Raw genomic sequence first — 22519 nt, forward strand, 5'->3', positions numbered from 1 at the left:
TACGCATACAAGGAATTTGACTTGGTGACAGGAGCTTAGTGCAGAAGAAGTGTTATGAGCGTGTTGAGCTCCAGGTTGTTATTATTGCACCAGACAGTCAGCTCTGAAACCCCCTGTCTGTAAGCAGATTCGTCTCCATTGTGGATGAGGCCGATGATGGTAGTGTCATCTGCAGATTTCTGGAGCTTGATAGAGGAGTCTTTTGCGGTGCAATCGTTTGTATACAGGGAGAAGAGCAGTGGGGAGAGAACACAACCTTGAGGTGCACCATCATGATTGAGTTAACCCAGATTTACTAGTCTGTCTGTTGGGAAGTTAGCGAACCCTTGACAGATTGGGGTGGACACGGAGAGCTGGGTCAGTTTGTCAGGCATGATGTTATTAAAGCCCGAACTGAAGTCCACATATAAGATCCTTACATAATTCCCATGTCTATCAATGTGTTGCAGAACAAAATGCAGCCCTTTAATAATATAAATAAGATTACATTATTCTTAAATGTATATTTAGACGATACACTCCAAAATACCGTAAATGTCCTTTTTAGTACTGTATCTTTGACTATCGGGCATTGGTTCCCAAACGTTTTCAGTCCAACAACCACCAAAATATGGAGAAAATATAAAAATGTTTTCAGGTGAGAACTTTTTGGTGATTTCCTATATTTACTTTAGTGAGACTAATCAAAACGCAAATTTTTTGACTAATCAAATTTTTTTTACCATAAGGGTTGTGCACATCTACAGTAACAATACCTTTTTTTAAGCGTAATGACTAAAATACAACCCCAGCCATAACCAATATTAAGTACATGCAATACTTTATTGCATAAGTACTGTAAGTGCACATACTGTAAAACTAAACTTTAATTGTATTAAAGGTACAGTTCACCTAAAAAATTTAATTCTGTCATCATTTACTCATCTTCCAGTCGTTTCAAATCTGCATAAATGTCTTTGTTATGAAGAACACAGAGAAAGATATTTGGAAGAACGCTTATGACCAGACAGATCTGCCCCCCATTGACTCCCATATTTTTAGTAGGACAATATACAATGGCAGTCAAAAGTGCCCCAGAACTGTTTTCTGTCCTACATTCATCAAAATGTCTTTATAAGCGTTTAACAGAACACAAAGAGATAAAGTAATTTTTCCTACTATGGGAGTCAATGCGGGGCAAAATCTGTCTGGTTACAAGCATTCTTCCAAACATCTTTCTCTGTGTTCATCAGAACAAAGTCATTTATACACATTTGAAACAACTCCAAGGTGAGCAGGCCTAAAGGATGACAGAATTGTCCATTCCAGTATTTTGTGTTCACTATAGTGAAGGTGCAACCACAAAATCCATTGAGGAACAATGGGTCACGATCTTCCTCTGAGCTCAAATAACGGCAGAACTTACATGCAGATTAAAATACATCAAAAGCAGCCTTCAGATATTTTCAGCCACAGCCGAGAGTGGTTTTACATGAGCAGTTCTGAAAGTAAGACTCGTTGAGCTCTGATCCTTTCTCTCGACGTGGCCTACTTCCATCACTTGAGCGCTGTTCACTGTGAGGTTCACCACAATCACAGGTGGGTGGAGCTCACAGAGCTCACAGACAGTACAAAGAGCATCACAAGTCAAAGCCGATAGTGCTGCACTGAACTTTAGTATGACTGAAATCATTATCTTTTAAAACATCACACAAGCAAAAGTGACTGCTGATCTAGGTGGTGAGATCGGATGCGGGGAAGGTTTGTGATGAAGGGGCAGAAAGCCGCGTTGGGAGAAGGGTTTAAAAAATGTCGGGCCTTTTCTTTTACGTCATGCTGAAGATTCGACACATGTGAGTTCTCTTAAACTTCTTTTGAGATTGAATACAATAGCAAATACTACTATTATCAAATAAATCTTTTGCATAAATCTGTTAAACATGTTCAGAGGTATTTTTAACATCTCCATATGAATGCGTGTCAGCACTGTCAATCGAAACGGGCGCTGCCATTTTGTGTAAATACGAACAATGAATTGATATTGGTTTCAAATCAAGCACGACCTCATCTATACATAAAGATCTGACAGTTTACACATGACATGGTTGACAACATCACATTTCACGTGTCTCAAGTGTGCATTACTGGAAATGCAGCTGCCGTGTTGCTAAACCTTGTTAAATAAGGGGAATCATCCCCAAAAAATAAATAAACAATTGAGTTGATGTATTACATGTAATGCAGAAAATATAACACATACTTTGCCTGTGGATTTATATTTATCTAATTTATTTGCAACAGTTTGTTCAAAGATAAACTAACAATGAATATGAACAAGTCCTTATCTTCACTAAACAAAAATTATAATAATAACAGCCTCATGCAAAGCATTCTGGGAACCAGAAATCCTCAGTTTGTGTTTGGTTCCCAGAACGCTTTGCATGAGGCTGTTATTTTATAGTTATTTTTAAAGTTTAATGTTCATTTATCTTTGAACAAACTGATGCCAGTAAATGACATAAATGTAAATCTACGATAAGTTACTGATAAACTGCATCCCTACTGTATTTTCTACAGATTGTTTTGTATTTACAGTATTTCACCTATCACTTCCCTCTGATAATAGGAATACGTTATAGGATTTTATGTGGTTATAGGCATTTTTAACAAATATGTTGTTCCAGGTTCAAGTTTGAACAATTTTCTACTTTCTTTTTACAACAAGCCCATATTTTCATAGCTGAACATCATTAATTCCTCTCTTAAGGAAAAAATACATTCGTTCAGGAAGATTTCTCTATTTAAAACACTGTTACCAAGGAACTGTGACAAAGAGAAAGAGAGAGACTAGACAGCGAGAATAAGATACAAATGGAAGGATGTGGGCTTTATTGCATTTCCTTTACTTCTTATTTGCTAACATGTCAAACAGTGATTAGAGCAGCTCTAGAATGGAGGAGCCGAGGCCTTCGTGAACGGTCCAATCCCATCTCCCGAACAGCTTCAATCATGATAAAGGAATCCAAAGATGAATCCACTGGCAACAGGTGAGCGAGAACCGAATGTTTCATTTTTGGAAATCTCATATTGAAAGTATGTCACATGCACTATAAGATTGCTTAAACAATCGTCCCATGTTTTCGATGACACCAACGCTTCACATTCTGCTTCTCTGCTAGCACGCTACCCAACGGGGTTACTGGAGGTCATGCGAAAACGCTGAGTCTGCTGCAGGGCTTACGCTTGTGTCAGGACGCCTGGGCTCCCAAAAGCCCCTGGGACAGACACGGTGCCCACACTGCCCTATGGGGCAGACCTGTCGGGGTGGGTGCATTTCTTTCATTCTTTGCTCGGAGATTCAAAACAAAAACCCAACCCTAAACATAATAACGTGTGATATTCTTAAAGATGATCGCAGAGGATCAGAATATTAAGGTATATACTATAGAGAGAGATTGCATAAGTATAGAAGTGTGCTAAGAGAAGTGTGCCGATGGGAACTGCAGGACTAGTGAACTTAAAAAGAAGCAGAGAGGTAGTGAAGCAGTTTCGGGGGTTTGGTAACTGAAAGGTAAAGTTCTGGTACACCCATATACAAATAAAGTTAAAGGTTCTTCACAGCGATGCTGTAAAAGACCCATTTTTGGTTTCATAAAGAACCATCTCTTTCTTACTCTTTTATGATCGGAAGAACCTTTTTGTCGCCACAAAGAAGCGTAAAGGTTCTTTGTGGAACCGACGGGTTCTTCTATGTCGCATTGTAATAAGTAATGTAATAAGCATTGATTTAGTATGATGGAATTTACTTTGTTCAAGTGCTTTTGTTTCTCAACATGGCATTTTAAACATCGAAAAAGCATTTAAATTTCTCTTTTGAAAAATGATAAGTAACGAAGTCCAGAGCGATGCTTTAAATCAATTTGATATTTGTTCAACAATGACCTAATTCAGGTTCAACGCACCCCTGTATCTCTGTATTGAATGACAAATATAAAACGTCTCATTTTCAGTTCCTCTGCCATTTTTGTGATTCTTCAAACAAGGTTCTCAATACGTCGTTTTAAATACAGGGAATGTTTATTTGAAGGTGTCATCACTATTTTCTCCGTTCAAGTTATCACTATCACTTTATTTTTAGCTTTCCTTTGGTTCGCTCTTGCACACACTGACTTCCTCTTGTGTGTGAGAGTGTTTGCTCACCGAGCGAACGTTTCCTTAAAGTCTTCAAGTGCTCACTGACTCGAGACTAAAGCTCATTATCTGTCCAGGATATTCAAATGAACGGCATGTTTCTATACACAGAGCTTTCTGCTGGTGGAAGGGTCTTCACCGAATGAACAGCTCCTGTGCGTATCTGTAGGGAGTGAGGGTGAGCTGGTCAAAGACTTTCCCATGGTGACCACAGGCAAAGGTACAGAAACGCCATATCGTTGCACGCTGGAAAAGACTCATTTCTGGTTACATCTCCATTGATTCTCCTATGGGAGATTCTTCTTCGAGAAAAATATAATCACTCTTCTGTTGTTTCAGAAGAAATATCAGCACGATCGTTTTGGACCCCATAGTACACCGTAGGTTAAAGCCGTGTCATTGAAAACCGGTTTACGACTCTTTCTTCTGTGGAACACAAAAGGAAATCTTTTATACGCAAGAGAAACGTGGTTTTATACAATGGAGGTCAAATGTTGTTTGGCCTTTGAAAATATCTTCTTTTGTGTGATCTGCAGAAGAAAGAAAGTCATACACATTTGGAACGACGTGGGGGTTTTGAAGCATGGTAGCTGGTTTGTGCTGGTTTAAGATGGTCCTGGACCAACACAAACCAGTTACCTTGCTTCAAAACCCAACCTGCATATGAATGATTTTTTTTGGGTGAAACACGTACTTTAGTATGTGCCGCTTGCCATGCCCTCCAAAGGCACACTAGCCAACCAAATGTTTTGCATCGTGTAACAGATATGAGAGCCTGAAGAGCCTTGTTTGCACGAAAAAGTACAAAGAAAGCTGCTGCGCCGCGGATGGCACAAAAGCATGGTACAGGTGTGAAAGCATGCACAAGTGATGTATTGTGGCAGTTATAGCAACGCATGCACAACATTTGGTTCAATGCAATTATGTCATGACTCGGAATGTCCAACGCTTAAAGAATATAAATAAACCCTGCACGGTGGTTTGTTCTCTATTTGTGCACGCTAAGCTGATATCTTCCTGTTTCCTCGTTACATGTGCAATCTTTCAACCTCATGACCAGTCCGTCCAGTTTCTCTATATTACGCACAGGGCCGACTTCTGAGTCTTGTCTTTTTGCTGTAACAGCTCTTCAGCTGACAACTTCCCATCTGGCGTTCCCTGATGTCTTTCAACTGCTGCACTTCTACACGCTGAGCAGGTCTGAATGGTTTACTTTATTTGCCGCGGTTGTATGGATTAACACATTTTGACATTTAAGAAACTTAGCACGGGAAACGTTGAGCGCCCCTGTGTTGGATAATACATTATAGCAAACGTAGCATGGTGCAAATAAAATGATCTTTTCTGTGCTGCTATTGCAATTGTCTGTTTGTAAATATAGTCAGTTATAGCAAAATAGAAGACCTACTGTGTTACGCAACGATTTATGCTGACTGTACACACGCCATGCACGGTAGATGAGTAATATTTATAATATTTGTATAATTTTAAGCGAATTATATTTGTTTACTGTATATACACTTATATATAAACTTAGATGCTACATTAACTGTATTGTCTCTACTTGTTCATTGCGTACAATTACTTCAATCTAATCTAAACAAATGATACTTTTTAATACACTTTTGCATTCTGTTGGTGTTTAATTTGTATGACCTCTTTCAGGGATGTGTTACCTGTATGCTTATTGGTTCCATCATGGGTTTACACACTTAACAGTCTTTCGGAATATCTTGCCTCTTCACTCGGTCCAAGTAAGTATCCATCCCATCCTTCATCATTCTCTCACACTGTTCATCCGAATTAAACTTCTCAATGGTTTGTTGGGTAACACTTCAGTATGGGGGGACAATTCTCACTTTTAACTAGTTCTTAATAGCATGTCTATTGTTGGCTATTTATTAGTACTTATAAAGCACATATTCTGCATGTCCATACTCTACATCTCTAATCCTGCCCAATACCTAACCTAACAACTTCCTTACCAACTATTAATAAGCAACAAATTAAGAGTTTATTGGGTTGGAAAGTCGTAGTTAATGGTTTGTTAATAGCGAGAATTGCCCCCTATACTGAAGCGTGACTGTTTGTTGTGTGTGACTTTCAGAAGCTTGGCTATGTTCATCCTCAGATCCACAAACTATTAATATGACTCCAGAAATGCCAGAAACTGTCATGTGCACTATACAGGTGATTCTGACCTTTCGAGTTTAAAGTCTCTGCTTTACACCAATATTTTTGTTTCTTCAATATTTCATTTCAATAACCTTTCATCCAAAAATGAAAAATCTGTCATCATTTCCTCCCCCCCTACGATTGTTCCAATTTGTAATTCTACGGTTGTATTTCTGTTTTATCACTTGTGTCAGACTACTGGAAATACTTTGTTACACAACCATTGAACTTCTTTGAATTCAGTAGATTTCTTTTCCAGTCGGCATACAATGTAACATGCTGTGGGCTGCCTATAAACATATACCATCTTTCACTTATAATCAAGTCTTCCGAAAGAAAGAAATTATCTGAGTTTAGTTTAAATCAGTTTTATTCGTATAGCTATTTCACACTGTGCAATATTGTAAAGCAGCTTTACAGAAATGTCTTTACATTTTACATTTGAAAGTGACCTAGCAAGTATAAAGACTGGCAATTAAGCAGTGTTTTTGGCACAATATCCATTGCCAACAGATCTAGACAGGTGGAGCTGGGGGTGGAGGTGGGTGATTTCATGTATTTTTTATTATTTGAGTGCACCTGTAAGCTGGTTGTTCCTTTTCTCTTTCTGAACTTCTCATGACATCTCTTACATTCACTTATCTCACGCTTATCTTTTTTGATAAATGAAAATAAATGTGTGTTTGTTGGTAGCTTACAGCAGCCAATGGTGCTCTGTGCTTCATCAATCCCCTGTACCTCCATGAACACGGCGATGATTGGCTGACTCGTTCTTCATCCAGCCAACATCTTGCTAACAGTCCAATCAGCTTGAAGCAAGAGAGGAGGTTAAGCACGACAAGAGCATGGGAAGGGAGGGGACTAAAACAGAGGCCAACCTCTCTCGCCAGTCTGAACTCCGGCAGCTTTGATCACGATAGAGGTAGTTGTTAACACGCATCGTATGGCTTATTTTCAGCTAAACAAAAGGTTCTTCAATCATCATTTTAAGTTCAACAGATATAACAAGAAATAAAGATGATACCATTCTAATTTAAGGGATTCGTTTACGCTTCAGTACCCGCTATCCTATACAAACTCTATACAATAAATCAAATGACTAAAACAAAAATGTGGTGACATTTCTTTATTTTCAATTTAATACAACTGATAGCATTTTTCAAGATTTTAACAGAATTTGACCGAGGAATCACCTGAACAACAGGTTCTGCTGATAAACAATGAGAAGGTGTTTAATGTTTCATAAGATTATGTGTATGCACGTTTGTTTCTCAAAGGATCATTTGAGAAGAGTCCAGTCTCTCCAGCTACGCCCGGCGGAGTTGTGCTTCGAAGGGGAAGTAGCGCAACCAAGGAAGATCCACTCAAAAGAGGAAGTACAGACTCCATGCACAGTCCACTCCCTCAGTCACCGCACCGCGTGTCATGGGTAGAGGACAAGATATGGCTGAACGCATCGCCTTCTTCTTCTCTGCTTCACCTGCCCTTAGAGCTGGACTCACTGTCGGTCAGTAGTATTGAAGAGGAGTCTGAACATGTTTCATGCCCCTCCCCGTCCCAACAGTCGCCCCGCCTCCCTTTGGCAGATAAGGTGAAGAACCGCCTCTCGGCAGTGGGTCAAGCTCTGGGAGGACTTGTGTCGCCACATCGGCGACTGACCAAACGTGTGCAGGAGATGGCGGAGCGGAAGGATGGGCCTTTTGCAGAGGCTGTCAAGGCATTTGTAGAGCATACTCTCTCAGCCGGAAACGCTCCTGGGGTGAAGTTCACCGAGACGCTGCAGGAAGTGCGTTCCTCTCTCACAGCCCTGAGGGAAACACTGTTTGAGTATCCAGAGATCCAAAGCATCACAGACGGACTCGGAGATATGCCTGATTTTGAACTGGGTATGACCTTGTATACGTCTTTTATTAGGATGTGTTTTCTGGGATCAAACCAATGACCTTTGGGTTGCTAGCGCAATTCTGTACCAAGTTAACTCCCAAGTCCCTTCCCATAGTTAATAAATATTGGTTTGTTATTCATGCTATAGCCGCTGTGTTGATGGTTTTAAAGGGATCAAAAACTGGCCCACTGTTCTCTTCATAACTTCATTCATGTTCTGCTTTTCTACATCAGATGCTATACTGGAGCTTGCCCTCCATAAGGTAGCTTTGAAGCCAGTCTACACTCATCTTTACGTGTGCCTGAAGACGACACGCAGGGATGACGGAACACTGCAACGTTTGGAGACGAACAAGAGCACACTGGAGAACCGCAGTGTGGAGGAGCTGGAGGGGGCAGCAGGGGCTGGCGTACCTGATACCATCACGATGGAGAAAATCCTGCAACGCTGGACCACAATGCATGAGGCCTACTCACCTAGTAAAAAAGTTCACACTCTGCTTAAAGTCTGCAAGATTATCTACCACAGCATGAATGCTAATGCTAAACCTGGTGAGTTATGACTTTATGGATAAAACACTACATAAAACTCTTACAGCAAGGCTTACGAGCATTCACGGCACATGCAGAAAGCAGATTTAAATGTTTGCTGTGTTTTGCCAGGTGTGGTTTTTGGGGCAGATGACTTCCTGCCATGTCTGACGTGGGTGTTGCTGCGTAGTGATGTTACCACACTGCAGGTTGACACTGACTATATGATGGAGCTACTGGATCCCACACAGCTGCAAGGAGAGGGTAGGCCGTGCACATTCATGAAGACACATGCATATGTCAGAACTCTTCCACTGAATACTACACAGCAAAATTCGCCAATGTCAAAAAAAGGTCAAATTGACTCTCACAGTGTATATATTATCCACACTTTGAGTGTGGATTATATTTACACTTTGAGTGTTAATTTGTCCTGTTTTAACACTGGCGATCTTTCTGTGTACAATAAAGATTCATTCAATTCAAAAGCTTTGTTTATTCGCAAAGGGGTACAAAATTGTCTTTTAGAGGAAGATGAACACACAATACAATAAAACAAGTTTATAAAACAACAAACAATACAAGAACACAACAATATAAGACAAAACTGCAATATTCAAATCTGTAAAATTAATCTTGAAATCAGTTGAGATAAAACCGGCTTTCCTTCAACACTTTCTCATTTACCAGGAAGTAAAATCATTTATATAAGTAAGATCTTTTCCAGCCCTACCCTTAAACTTTCCTAAACAAATGTATCATGAGCTCTTGTTGTTAAAAAAGGTTCAAAGTTAACACTCATAGTGTATATATAATCCACACTCTTAAAGTGTGAAATATACAGAGTTTTCTAACACGCGTATATTTGCAGTATATTTGGTAGCACTTTGCAAAAAGGTTTTAAATGAGTTAATGCTTTTATTTATGTGAACTAACAGTGAACAATAATTGTCTCGTGCAGCATTTATTAATCTTAGTTTACGGTCAATTCCTGTAGCATGCAACTGTAACGTGCAGTCCGGAAACACAAGGGAGAAAATGGATCTTAATGCAGCGAAGAGATATTGCATAAGTCCAATACATGAAGCCAATAAACAACACAAAAATAAACTACACGATAAATACAAACAATAACCAACAAAGACAATAGCAAACACAGAGGTATATATACACAAGACTATCAGAGATAACACGGCACACCTGGAAACTCAGGGCAGGGAAACACAAAAAGACTACAGAGACCATGAAACCAGGACTACAAAAACGACTTCAAAATAAAAGACACAGTGAGTGTTTGGTGCGCTTAAATCATTGCTCTATTTTTTTAAGAGGTACTTTAGGCATTTTTTATAACGACAATTTCATCGACATGTTACCTTAGCATTTAGGTAAGGCCCGTTATTGAACGTAATATACATCTATAATAGCATAGATAAAGGTACATAAACAATTATTAAGCAAGGCACATGAAATAAGAAAAAACAGATACCAGGAACCAACAGATTACAGATATTCAGAAAAAGGGGAAAACAGGGAAGGAAACAAAAAAGAAAACAAATATATATATATATATACATATATATGCATTGTGTGTTCCAGTGATGGAGAGAATTATAAAGAAAAATATATTTACTTTAACATGAGAAAGATACAAAAAATGGAGAAAACAAATCCCTAGAATCACGGATCTCAAACAAAACCGGCCAGTGATCGAATTTTAGAAATATTTTCCCAGAAAATTCTGGAATAGTCACACAAAAAAAGGAAAGATGATCAGTTGTCTCTACGTCAACTTGAGGAAAATGTCATGCAATCATTTTCTACTGTATCAAAAAGTTGTCAAACTCTGCTTTTCATATTCTTGCCATCTCTCTCACTCTCAGGTGGTTACTACCTTACGTCTCTATACGCCGCCCTGTTTTACATCAGCAGCTTTCGGCCACGTCTGGCTAAGCGGCAGCTCAGTGCCGAAGCGCACAATTCTCTGAGCCAATGGCACCGCAGACGCACTCTTCACTGCAACCAATCACGACGCAGCAGAAACCGAAGGACCATACGCAGACACGGGGCGGCAGAGGGGGTCCCTGCCCCGTCACAGGACCATACCAACACAGATTCCTCCAATCCAACCGAAAGCAGCCCAACTGACTCTATCCCGCAAGAAACGCTCCAGAGTCTGGATGAAGAATCAGAGGTGGTAGAGGAGGAGGACACTTCGAATGGACAACAAACACGGTCACACGAGACATTGAACATCACTGGGACTAAAGCAGAAGATAATGAGGGAGGGGCGGGTGTAAGCTGGAAAGAAGATTAGGAAAAACATCTGAATCCCGAGAGAACAAACTTCCAGAGAAACACAAAAGAAGATTCATATATAGGTTTTGAACCACACGAGGGTCCATAAACATTTGCAGAATTTATATTATTGTGCAAACCATCCCTTTGATTTAGTTTACTTTGACTCTTTGACCACTAGGGGGAACTATCGTGCTTGTGGTTTATTTTCCAAAGACAGGGTTTATTTGTTTAACCACCAAAATAGTTCTGATGGTGTTGACTTTTTAGCGTTTAATACCATTTTATAATAATATATACATAATGTTGTTATCATTATTTATGTTTAATGAATTATTTAAATGCTAAAATAGCTTGTTTATAGTAGACGGCCACTGGTTTTCATTTTCGTCAGCCGACAGCACACATTATTCAGACCGGACATGATATATCATGCGATTTCTTTCTTTCAATTTCTTTATAATCCAGTCCTCGCTACTTTTCAGTAGTAATGTAAATAGGGCACATACATGTTATGAAATTCTTACATGTTTGTGTGTACAGAGTCATCCATCTATACACAGCCTGCAGGAACCAGGTTACAAGCCCCATCATGCATTAAAAAGCTGCCATTCAGCTTGTTTTGACACGCAACAGTTTTTAATGTTGAAAGATGTATTCCATCTCTCCACTGCAGCAAAATCCAAGCTCATCAATCGTGTTTAGGAAGCAAAGCTACACCAATGGCACACGCTTTGCTGTCAAACCTGCACTTTTCCATCATGTTTAGATGCATCATGCAACCCAGGACAAAGCATGCGTTTGATGAACGGCCTTTCGATATAAAGTGGCTGAATACACAGATGGTTAAAGCCGGAGGCGTCTTTTCGTACCCGTGCTTGATCACATCTGATCTGAGATGATTTGATTGACAGTTCTGTAAGGACTGGAAGCATGGAGAAAGTTGCTGTTAATGGAGATGAATAGAGAAGAGCCGATGGCAAAATGCTCCCCGGCACTTTCAAAGCAATTATTCTCAACATTAATCTAATGGATGGATCATTAACAACCTGCCTGGATTTGCACGTCTGTACTGTACCACGCAAACATTCAGTCTTCGCATCCAAATTTGTCCCATAGTTTTAGACTTTGTCTAACTTATTTGTGAAAATTCTTCATGGTGGGTGTAAATTGTGATGTGATTCATTTCACATTTAACATTTGTGCAATTGGCAGATGATTTTATCCAAAGTGTTTTACAGTATCCATGACATTTTGAGTTAAACATCTAATCGCTACAAGCTGGGGCAAGTTGTCAACCTTTTACATTCGATTTGGGTGACACCTTCCTATTCATTTCTATTAGTTAATGTTTAACTCATATAATCTTACTATAAGCATACATACATACATACATACATACATACATACATACATATATATATAGGCCTATATATAGAGTTTGGTTCCAAAATGACAGAAGTTGTTTTGATTTAGGCCATAATAACTAAAGAATACAGCCAACTAACACAATAAAAGCATGATAACATAATTATAAACAATCTTTGTATTTTATTGTGCATTCCAATTAAAATAGTTTGTTTTGATTTAATCCATAATAACTAAAGAAATACAGCAAACTAAAACAATAAAAACACGATGACACAATCAAAATCTTATTTTGGAAAGAAACTGTATATGTAGAGTAGCTATATATATATATATATATATATATACATAGAGAGAGCGTTTATATCGCATTCATTAACCTTAATGATGTTAGTCAATGCAAATACAATCGGTCATTGTCTGTTCCTGTTCATTGTGCTTTACCAAACGTGAACAAATATAACTTCTGATTTTAAAATGTATGTTGAAATGAACATTAACAATATTAGCTCATTATTAGTTAACAAATAAATACTTATTCAAATGAAATTCATTTAAAACCATTTTTCATTTTAGATGATTTAGATCAAATGTTTATCTTTTGTTTGTTATTTAGAAATATTCAATTATTTTATTGAATAATTACTCACTGTAGATGCAGTGACAACAAGCTCTATGGCACAAAGGCTGTAAATCCATGGTTTGTTTTTCAGTGGCTGAAGGTGATGCTGATTTCCACCGAGCGAGATTAATATCAGATCGAATTCAGATACATTTAATGCACAATAGTTAGTGACACAATACTTATTCATTTAAAACAGCAGAATTTGACATTTCAAGATGGCCACGTATCAGTCAATGATTCAGTCTGGCTTATAACTTTACTTTATCACAGTTACTTTATCTGTCCATCATACCATAGTGGTACAAATGTACTATGTTATAAGTGTTTTTCACATGAATTTCTGTTTCTCAACAAGCTACAATAGTTAAGAATATTTTAAGAACCATTATTTCTTTATTGTGCAGTGCAATGAGCTCTTTTTCTGCATTTTGACAGGTGTGTAATCCAATGATTAATGTTCACTGGCGTCCCGCCCATCCCTCCCCCACACACACAAAAACATTCATATGCACAAAGAATATTGAAGATCTCAAGCTAAACAAGTTTACGTGAATGCATATTATTATGCGTTTATTTGTGCATGCATTTCAATGCTCATTTTGATGCGCATCCAGATCAGACCCCTGGATTTTACATCGCAACCCAACATACACCCTACTGAAACGTTTGTTTTCAAACAAATATATAAACATACAACATAAACATTTCTTTACATGAATAAGAAGATATGTTTTATCAAATCTATATTAGCATTTTAAACAGTGATTTACCAATCAAACAAATATTGATTTGAACCACTGAAAGCATTTTCATCTCCATTTTAAACATTTAAAAGCCTGTTAATTTTTATATTTTTTATATTTATATTTTAACGCACAATTATATTGTTATTTATATAAGCATAGCATAGTTTTCTCCATGCTGTGACCATATTAGCAAAGATCCCCAGATGTAAAGTACATTATTTCATGTTCGGCACAATAGCAAAACCAGTAGGCATTAAATTTGCTATAAACCACAATTGACGTCCTTGCATTTACTAATTGTTTTCATTGTTTAATTATTTCACAAATTTTATTTGACTGTTTATTTTAAGTGTAGGGGATACTTTATTACTTTACAAACGAGAGATGTAAATCCCACATGAAGAAAGGCAGCTTACTTTTTTATCCGAAACATTAAATCGGATCATTTCACATGATTTACATTAAGCATAAGGAAAGAAAAGCGACGGCTGTTAAACAAATTTAAGAGCAGAAAGTAAAGTAGCGATGCTCGGGGTGACCTTAACGGGTGACCTTATAGGGCCTCTTCCTGTTAACCCTTGAGTGAACTCTGACCCCTGCTGCAGGCCGCATCTATCACATCAGCGCAGTTGACACGGGTGGGGGTGCACGTGGAGCCGGAGGACTAATGATGCATCTACAATCATTTATCCAAGATTTGAGAGGATGACCATTAAAGTCCCAAAGGAGTTAACTTTTGCTGTTAAACTTGATTTTATTAATGCTTCAAATGAATTCAAACTCTAAATTTTAAACGAATAGACTAGAATATATTTATTAATTTATCTAAAATATTTTTTATTTTAAGCTACACAAACATGATGAATATGTCATTCGTTCAGATTGTAAATGATAAATTAAACAGATTTTTTTAGTAAGTGATAGCGCGATGTTAACTAAACACGTGCGAAAACGCGATTTACTATTATTGTTGTAACTGGCAGCATTTAACACCATAAACACATCATCGACAATTCTGTAGTAGACGTTTTAATGCAGAAAAGAGAATGACAGAAAAGAGCTCAGGTTTACAAGTCCAACAAATGTCCAAAAAGCATAGTGAGAAATTCTTTAATACATATATTTGGTGATGAAAACGGAGTAAGTTTCATGGTCACATAAGTTAGGTCCTTTAAAGCAAACCAAAAACGTGCCTGTCGGGACCTCAGCAGATAAACATTCACATAAACTTCAAAGAACTGAAGAAAATATTCACTTCTTTATCAAACTGAGAGATTCACAAACCGTGGCACTCGGATTATTGTAACTTTACTGTCATGTTTGGGAGTAACCGAGTCTCTGGATACTGATAAATACAAAAATAGATTTAACATAAAATTTTAATTAAATAACGTTTAATGCTAACAGCGAGACCAACGTATTCACAGAAGAACCGTTCGGAAGACAAAGTGTCCGGCTGACGTTTCACGGGTGAATCTCACGGAAATCTGACAGGAACGTCCGGGTCACATCTCACCCCAGTTTCAAAAGAAATAAAGGTTTTGTGTTTGCTACAGGGAAATAAATCACTTTTAGAAGACCCAAATGTACGGATTCATGTTTTGATAGCACCACAGTGTTCACGCTTTTTAAAACGGGCTTATTTACATTTTTTCTTCAGTAAACCTTTAAAATTAAAGGCGCACATCACCTTTTTTAATTAAACAACACACGTCTATTCGATTTTGGATAAAACTCCTCATTTCTTGCTTTTTCTTTCCAGGGGTGAAACATGCCAAGAATGTGTTCCTAACAGGTTTCGGGAGATAAGATTTGGTGAAGTCATTCATCACAGAAGACTATTTCAGGACGTCTTGATATGGTTATCTCAGGTCCTGACCGAGGAGGTATACGCTTTGTGTGCTCCTCAAGTGATCTTCGGAGGCAAGGCAAAAAAGGCTACATGAAGGCCTAACGTTAGATTCAGCTCACCACTAAGGCCGTTTAGGAAGACGTGGGTTTCAGTCGAACGCAATTAAAAGATGAGTGTATTCCTTCCAGTGCTGTCAGAGCATGAGGAGATAAGAGAGTAATACTGTACATTTCAAGAAATGGCTAAGGAAAGTCTTTCAGGCATTAAAGATGACGGGCTTTGCATCGGAGTCGAGTGCATACGGTGAACGTGTTTGTACGTTTAGGGTGCCAGATCGTTGCATCTAAGACACTGTCAGAGCGAGTCGACCGCGCTGGCGTCCTGAAGGTACCGTGAGAGTGATGGACAAAGTCAATTCTGCTCCCATTTTCAGCGCCCGGCCCGTTAGTGGGCGTGTATGTCGAGACCTTGCCCTATGAGGGGTTCAGCAGGATGGACGTGGGGCGGCGGGTGAAGCAGCATGGCAGTGTGAGGGCCGGGGTAAGGATGCAGGGACGGGCCGGCGTGAGAGTATCCCGGCTGGGGCAGGAGGGCGCCGGGGTAATCGGTGGGTAGGGAGGGCATTCCCTGAAGACCTGGCAACGGAGAATCAAAGAGAGGGTGAGCGAGAGACGACAAATTGAAAAGAAAACGTGCGTTTGAGTGAAAAGCTTCTCACCTGCTGTTCTAAGACCTAAATGAGACTGAGCATCTAACCCGTATCCTCCTAAAGCCGCCCCCTCTGGACTGTATGGTGCACCTTGGCCTGAAAACACACACACACACACACACACCAAGGTTATTTAGTGCAGAGTTCTATACTGTAAAAAAAATACACTAGAAAAACAAAAATTAACGGTAAAATATTTTTTTTCCTGTAAAAGGATTGGCTATAAGGATATATATTAAATAGTTTTCCCCATTTTGTGGTAAATTTGCGGTCTTTTACAGTTTTTGAACGTATTTTTAAAAACAGTACAATACAGGTTTTTATACAGTGTAGATTTTCATCAGGTTAGAAAACAAGTGGCAGATAATCAGATAAATGCAGAATAACCTGTACCTGAGCGATTTGACTGGTCAATCATTGGCTGAACTATTCTGCGCCTTGCATTTATAAACCTGAGTGAAGAAAGAGACGATGTTTATTCAACCATTTAATGTTTATAAACATTTATTATCATTTCTGGCAAAGATTGAATGCGAACTCATTAAAGACAGTGATCCTTACCAGTTGTTGACCTGTAGTATGGTGAGACCCGTGTCCAGGGAGAGCTGTTTCTTCTGTTCTTCAGATGGGTACGGGTGCTGAGAGATATCATCAGGATTCAATAAATAAACAGTGCAATACATATCATTTAACATATCATAACCTTTTCATATACAAAACTGTTCTAACAATAAATGTACTTTAATCGTTGTATTAAACAATTATATTGAAAAAATTATAAACAAAGAAATAAAAAAAACAATAGATAATAGGAAATATAAGAAGAGTTTGGTTACAAAAGAAGATAACTACGATTTAAACCCTTCATTATTCTTCATCCCGTTCAATCCCCTATTTGTTTATTTTGAACAATTTCATGTAAATCTTTTTGTCCAAGTATTTTTTATAAAACTGCGATTTTTACAAGAGAAATACACACAAATGCTCATTTATTTCTCAACACTATAATGGTACGAGACGTTTTCTTTCTCTTACCGAAAGGTGCTGGAAGAGCCAAGCTCTCATAATATTTGTTGCAACTTTGGGAAAAATCCCTCTTTTTTTGTTGTTTCGTCTATCTCTGTCCGTTTCATCTTCTTCTCCTGTGCTCGGGGAAGCCACGCTACCGTCCAGCCCATCACCTGACAGAAACACACATGCACAATGTTATTTCTTGTCTTTCTTCCACTGTGTGTTTGTGTCATTTTTGACATATTTACATATATCCATTCAGCAGACAATTATATATAGAGCTTAGCATAGTGTACAGCTATAGTATTCTTTACAAATGTAAAAATGTATAATACTTTTTATTTATTAAGAAATACTAATAAATAATACAAATTCATATGTTTTAAATGTGAAATTAAACTTTTGGATAACACTTTACAATTAACTTCTACGGCATTTATTAATATTAATTCAGTTCATTTCAGCATTTACTAAAACATTATTAAAATCAAACGTTGTTTTATAAATGCACCATGAACTAACATTAACGAGGATTAATAAGTGCTGAAAAACTACATTTTTCATTGTCAGCGAATGCATTTACTAATGTTAACTAACAGCACCTAATTGTAAAATTTTATTTTCAACATAACCGAACGCCCCTCGCTGAACTAAGCATTTTGCATACATGTCTACACCGTGTTCTATACGTCTTTAGAAACCGGTGAGCATTATGTAGGATACATTGCACAGTAAGTTGTATGAACACGGCTAAAAGCAGATAAAAACCAGGTACCTGCATCACTGCAGTTTTCTAAACTGTGTGAGGTGAGACCGCAGGAAACACTGGGGGTGCCAGAGGGGGTCGACACGCAGTCATCGGGGTCTCGCAACCACGACTGATTCTAGTTCAGGACAGAGAGAGCCACGGTCAAACTAATGCACTCAACTCGGCAAGGGATACTTGTCAGGTGTCGACCGACTCACTTGATCCGACAGATTGGTGCAGGAACCAGTGAAATCCTCCATGTCAGATTTGGATCCGCCCTCTCGGTCATCCAGTACCAAATCGGTGGGCATCTTGCCCTTTAGACAGGTGATGTAGCGATGACAGAAATTATCACAGAGGTCATGAACCTGTAACACAAGAGACGAAGGAAGATTGACATAACACGAAATACAATGTTATAGCCTGTCGCGAACGGAAATACCTCGATTCTTATAAGTACTATGAAAACACCAAGCATCAGGGAGACAAACGTACCTTTTCTAGCTCTAACAGATGAAAGCGTAGCACTTGAATAGCCTGGATCATCTGTACAAACACATACAATGGTTACACATGGATGCAATACACCTCTCTCATTAAACCTCAGAAATATAAATGTGATTTTGGCTAAATTACCAGGTTATCCAGTTCTGGGTTGGTTGAAAATATGGGTTTTTCAGAGCGAATCTAAACGGATCAACAGAGAGATCAGTATTCAATGATGTTTGTGTCAGCAGGCAATTTTCTAGGACACGTGAGTTTCTTTTACACACTTGTTTGGCAAAGACTGCAATGTCATCATTGAACGATTCAGAGGAACAGACGTCGCTGTGATTGGTCATGCCAGGAAGGTGGGTGGGGTTTGACATAGAGGTTGAATCCCGCGGCGAGCAGGTGGCGAGTTCACACTTTTCAAAGACCAGGGCCAGGAGTGGAAACAGAGGATGACTGCACATACACACACACACACACACACACATTAGTTCTACCTTAAAGGGACACTTTATCCAAATCCAAATCTGTATTAATGTCTTTGTTCTGATAAACACAGATTTGGAACAACTCGAGTAAATAAAGATATCAGTATCATCAAATTTACTAAAAAACTAATTCTCACTTAGTCTACAAAATGAGATCGGTTTTATGCGTTTATCCATTAACATTTATTTTATTAATTTATAAGTCGCTTTGGATAAAAGCGTCTGCTAAATGACTAAATGAAAACGTTTCATTTTCAATCATTTTAAGGGTGAAATCAGGTCAAGCTGCAGTACGGTCCATGTTACGGTAATCGGCATCTCACCCGTAGATCTGGTCCCGGTAGTGTTTGAGGGAGTCAGGCACGCCGTGGCCATAGTGTGGAGGAAGTGACCTCATCGCATCCCCATAGGCTCCCACAGCCATGCCGTCAGAGCCAGGGTACTGCACCAGGTCATCATACTGGAACACAACAAGAGTCAAATATCTCAGACTGGAAAGAGAGAAGGATGGCGTCAGTGTGAGGTGTGCTGTGCGCGCGTGGCGGGATTTGTTACGGTTTATTATAACTGCGTACAAAATCAACAGTTAGCGGGAAGCTGTTTGAAGTTGCTGCTAATTGTTTCTCCTCCTACTCAAAAAACGGGTTGCGGGAGACTTTGATGTGCGATGTGCCGAGCAACAGTCACCCAGGGACATAAACTCAGAAGAAAGCACAGGATTTATCATTTACAGCCCTGACATACAAACACAACATCTAGCCTTCATTTATTCCAATTAGATGATCTTATAGTGATTAATCGCAAGCCCTGAAACATTTAGATGGTTAGACGATGATATGATAACACAAGAGAAATGCACTTTTGGACACCATTGAGAAAACATCTAATTCCACATCCAAGCATTTTGTTTTTGGACAACTCCAAGATGTATGTAATTATTAATCGTTGCTAATTATATAACAGTATATAAGCCAGGTTTTTCATAAGCTTTAACATTCTTGATTTCTCACTGCACCATAGCTCAATAGCATATCAGATTTTCATTCGGCATCATTTTTCAGGTTGCAAAGGGAAAACCGCTCTTTACTTGCTCTTAAACGGTATTAACAACGATAAAACCATATTTGAAATCAAACTACTATCACGAAGAAACATATCATCCGTGACAATAATTATTCCCATGCTGACCGCAACCATGTACACTCCAAAAATCTAATTTAACACGAAATACGGTCACATGATAAATATTCCCTATTGCTTTAAAATAAATGATGTGATTTATAAATATAGGTGATATAAATGACGTCAAACAGCATGCAGCTGTTTCCTAAAGATCGAGTACTTCACAAATACAGTATATGAACCTCACACAAATATAACAATAAACATAGTACAAACAACATCTTTAGCTTTTATGAGAGGATCAATATCAGGCTTTTATTTCCAACAGATTGTGCGATCTGTGCCAATGGATTTCTCCATTCATTTTACTCATAATGAGAAGAAACATTGCAGGGACAAATCTAAGAGCTTGTTTGAGATTGAATAGATTAATAATAAACTAACTACCATCTTTATGAACCTCCATTTGCCCGCCGCTCACTGTAGCACAAAACTTGACCTACTTACCGACTTCATTTGCCTTCATAGAGGCCTGTATGCCATTACCATGCTCTGTTTTGCATTTATGAATGATATCAATAATGATCTCCGGACATGTTTTGTTCAGTATATTTAAGCGATTATAAAGTTGCAAAATAGACACAAATGTGTTCTTATTATTTAAAGCCGTGGCCAAATAGGAAAACAACTGTTATCAGTGAGCTGTAGTACTTAATAAATCTGTTCTTATACATTCAAATATGTATGTGAAATGTCTTGTTAATAACATACGCCTGTAGCAAACATACAAATGTAATAACTATATGTGCACTTAATAATGACGAGAAGTGTAATGTTTTTAAATGCTTTAAAGTGTTGCACGGAAATGTGGCATAAAAGAAATACACTTTATATAGGATACTTTAGGCAATTGTGTTCACGCATTCCCTTGGCCATAAATATGGTACACTGCAGCAACCCTTGCTTGGAAATATCAAAAAATTGACCCGAGAAAACAGGACCTACCCTCTTCTCCATGCGATACGGAAGCCGAGCTCACACACTCACTGACGGAGGACAACACACACCAGACCCGGCAGATCCGACACTAAAAACAGACAACAACATCATATTAAAACCTTTGCATGGAGAAATATAAACGTGCGCTAAACCACACTCATGCATTACGGCACCAAAAGTATATGTTTAAAGGGTTTAAAGCATCGTGATGCGCACGCACAGTCCATTGCTGTTCACTTTAAAAGTATCCAGCAAAATAACTGTGTTACTCTTCCAGAGTGACTGACTGGCTGGGAAACGCATACAGACTAATAATGTTATAAATGAGATCACGCGTAATGACCGGAACGGCACCGTTATTCGCATAACACGGCTAGCCTATATAAATATAGATTATGGATAGTCTACTGTACATCACAAGATACCCCACCTTAATAGAGGTCTAGCAGCAGAAGCAACGTGGAGCGGCCCGAGTATCCAGTGTTAGCTGTCCGTTCGTGTCCTTTGCGCTCCGGCGTCGATGTCCATGAAGCGACGCGTCGGGCTCGAATGCGTCTCCCTACAAAGAGCGATGGAGCTTTAAACCGGAGAGAGGGAGAGATGGAGACTGGGAGTTGTTTAGGGGGTCAAAACACGACGGGGTCTCTCACCCCCACCTCCCCACCTAACACACGCGCCCGCGCACAACACACACAGACACTTGCGCATATCAAACGGAGAGCCTTTCATTTCATCCGAACGCCGTGCTTACATGCGCACGCAGCCCGTGCTTTCATCGGCGCTGTTGCGATGTAAAATCATATTGTGTGAAAACGTCCAGGGATGTCCGAAGAAGCTCTGTTTCGATTTATGCATTGGGTTTAAATGGTACATCTATTGACGCGCAAGCGAATCCCGGCACACGCACAGAGACGCATTTTTACGCGGTCGCACGTAAATGTCATTTAACGAGCAAATTCAACAAAGTTTGTTGAGATTTTTTTTTTGTCATTTAACTCGCATGCAAGTTTCTCGCACAGTTTGCCAGAAGTATGTGTGCAGACACCAAACTTAACGCAATAAAAGCGAGAAACAGAGGCACGACTCAAATGAAAACAGGTTGATAACACTAATAGGCGATTATCTAATGCCGTCATAAATAACAGTCTCATTATCATGCAATTGTTTTAATTGCAGTGCAAGTGTGTTTGTAGATTATTATTTATGACTCTGAACAGTTTGTCTTAAGTCAATTATACTAATGTGCGCCTTTGCGTGCTGTTTGAATGACGTGGAAATGTTTGTGAATCCATCCGTCGTGT

At 38.8% G+C, this 22519-nt stretch overlaps 2 protein-coding genes across 4 annotated transcripts; one reads left to right on the forward strand and one right to left on the reverse strand.

Annotated features, from left to right (window-relative positions):
* Positions 1 to 1591: 1591 nt before the first annotated feature.
* Positions 1592 to 12593, forward strand: rinl (Ras and Rab interactor-like). Of its 3 annotated transcripts, XM_079481266.1 has the most exons (12): positions 1592 to 1832; positions 2912 to 3026; positions 3159 to 3303; positions 4282 to 4390; positions 5296 to 5368; positions 5836 to 5924; positions 6278 to 6360; positions 7039 to 7267; positions 7623 to 8231; positions 8464 to 8781; positions 8893 to 9024; positions 10644 to 12593. In XM_079481266.1, exons 2-12 carry the CDS (start codon positions 2989 to 2991, stop codon positions 11075 to 11077), a joined length of 2259 nt encoding a protein of 752 aa, XP_079337392.1. In that variant the 5' UTR covers positions 1592 to 1832; positions 2912 to 2988; the 3' UTR covers positions 11078 to 12593. The 3 variants fall into 3 exon arrangements, with proteins under 3 accessions (XP_079337392.1, XP_079337393.1, XP_079337394.1); XM_079481267.1 differs by lacking the exon at positions 6278 to 6360 and having other exon boundaries at positions 1594 to 1832; XM_079481268.1 differs by lacking the exons at positions 1592 to 1832; positions 2912 to 3026; positions 3159 to 3303; positions 4282 to 4390; positions 6278 to 6360 and having other exon boundaries at positions 5195 to 5368.
* Positions 12594 to 14804: 2211 nt separating this feature from the next.
* meis3 (myeloid ecotropic viral integration site 3) lies at positions 14805 to 22302 on the reverse strand. Its single transcript, XM_079480942.1, has 13 exons — positions 21649 to 22302; positions 21225 to 21306; positions 19421 to 19557; positions 18891 to 19065; positions 18754 to 18804; positions 18613 to 18663; positions 18336 to 18485; positions 18145 to 18253; positions 17394 to 17539; positions 16920 to 16996; positions 16752 to 16810; positions 16368 to 16454; positions 14805 to 16284 (listed from the first exon to the last, which is right to left on the reverse strand). The coding sequence occupies exons 2-13, from the start codon at positions 21234 to 21236 to the stop codon at positions 16094 to 16096; spliced, it is 1245 nt and encodes a 414-aa protein (XP_079337068.1). The 5' UTR covers positions 21237 to 21306; positions 21649 to 22302; the 3' UTR covers positions 14805 to 16093.
* Between the last annotated feature and the right edge of the window lie 217 nt (positions 22303 to 22519).

Source organism: Barbatula barbatula (assembly GCF_947034865.1).
Source record: "Barbatula barbatula genome assembly, chromosome: 19".
Lineage (NCBI taxonomy): Eukaryota > Metazoa > Chordata > Actinopteri > Cypriniformes > Nemacheilidae > Barbatula > Barbatula barbatula.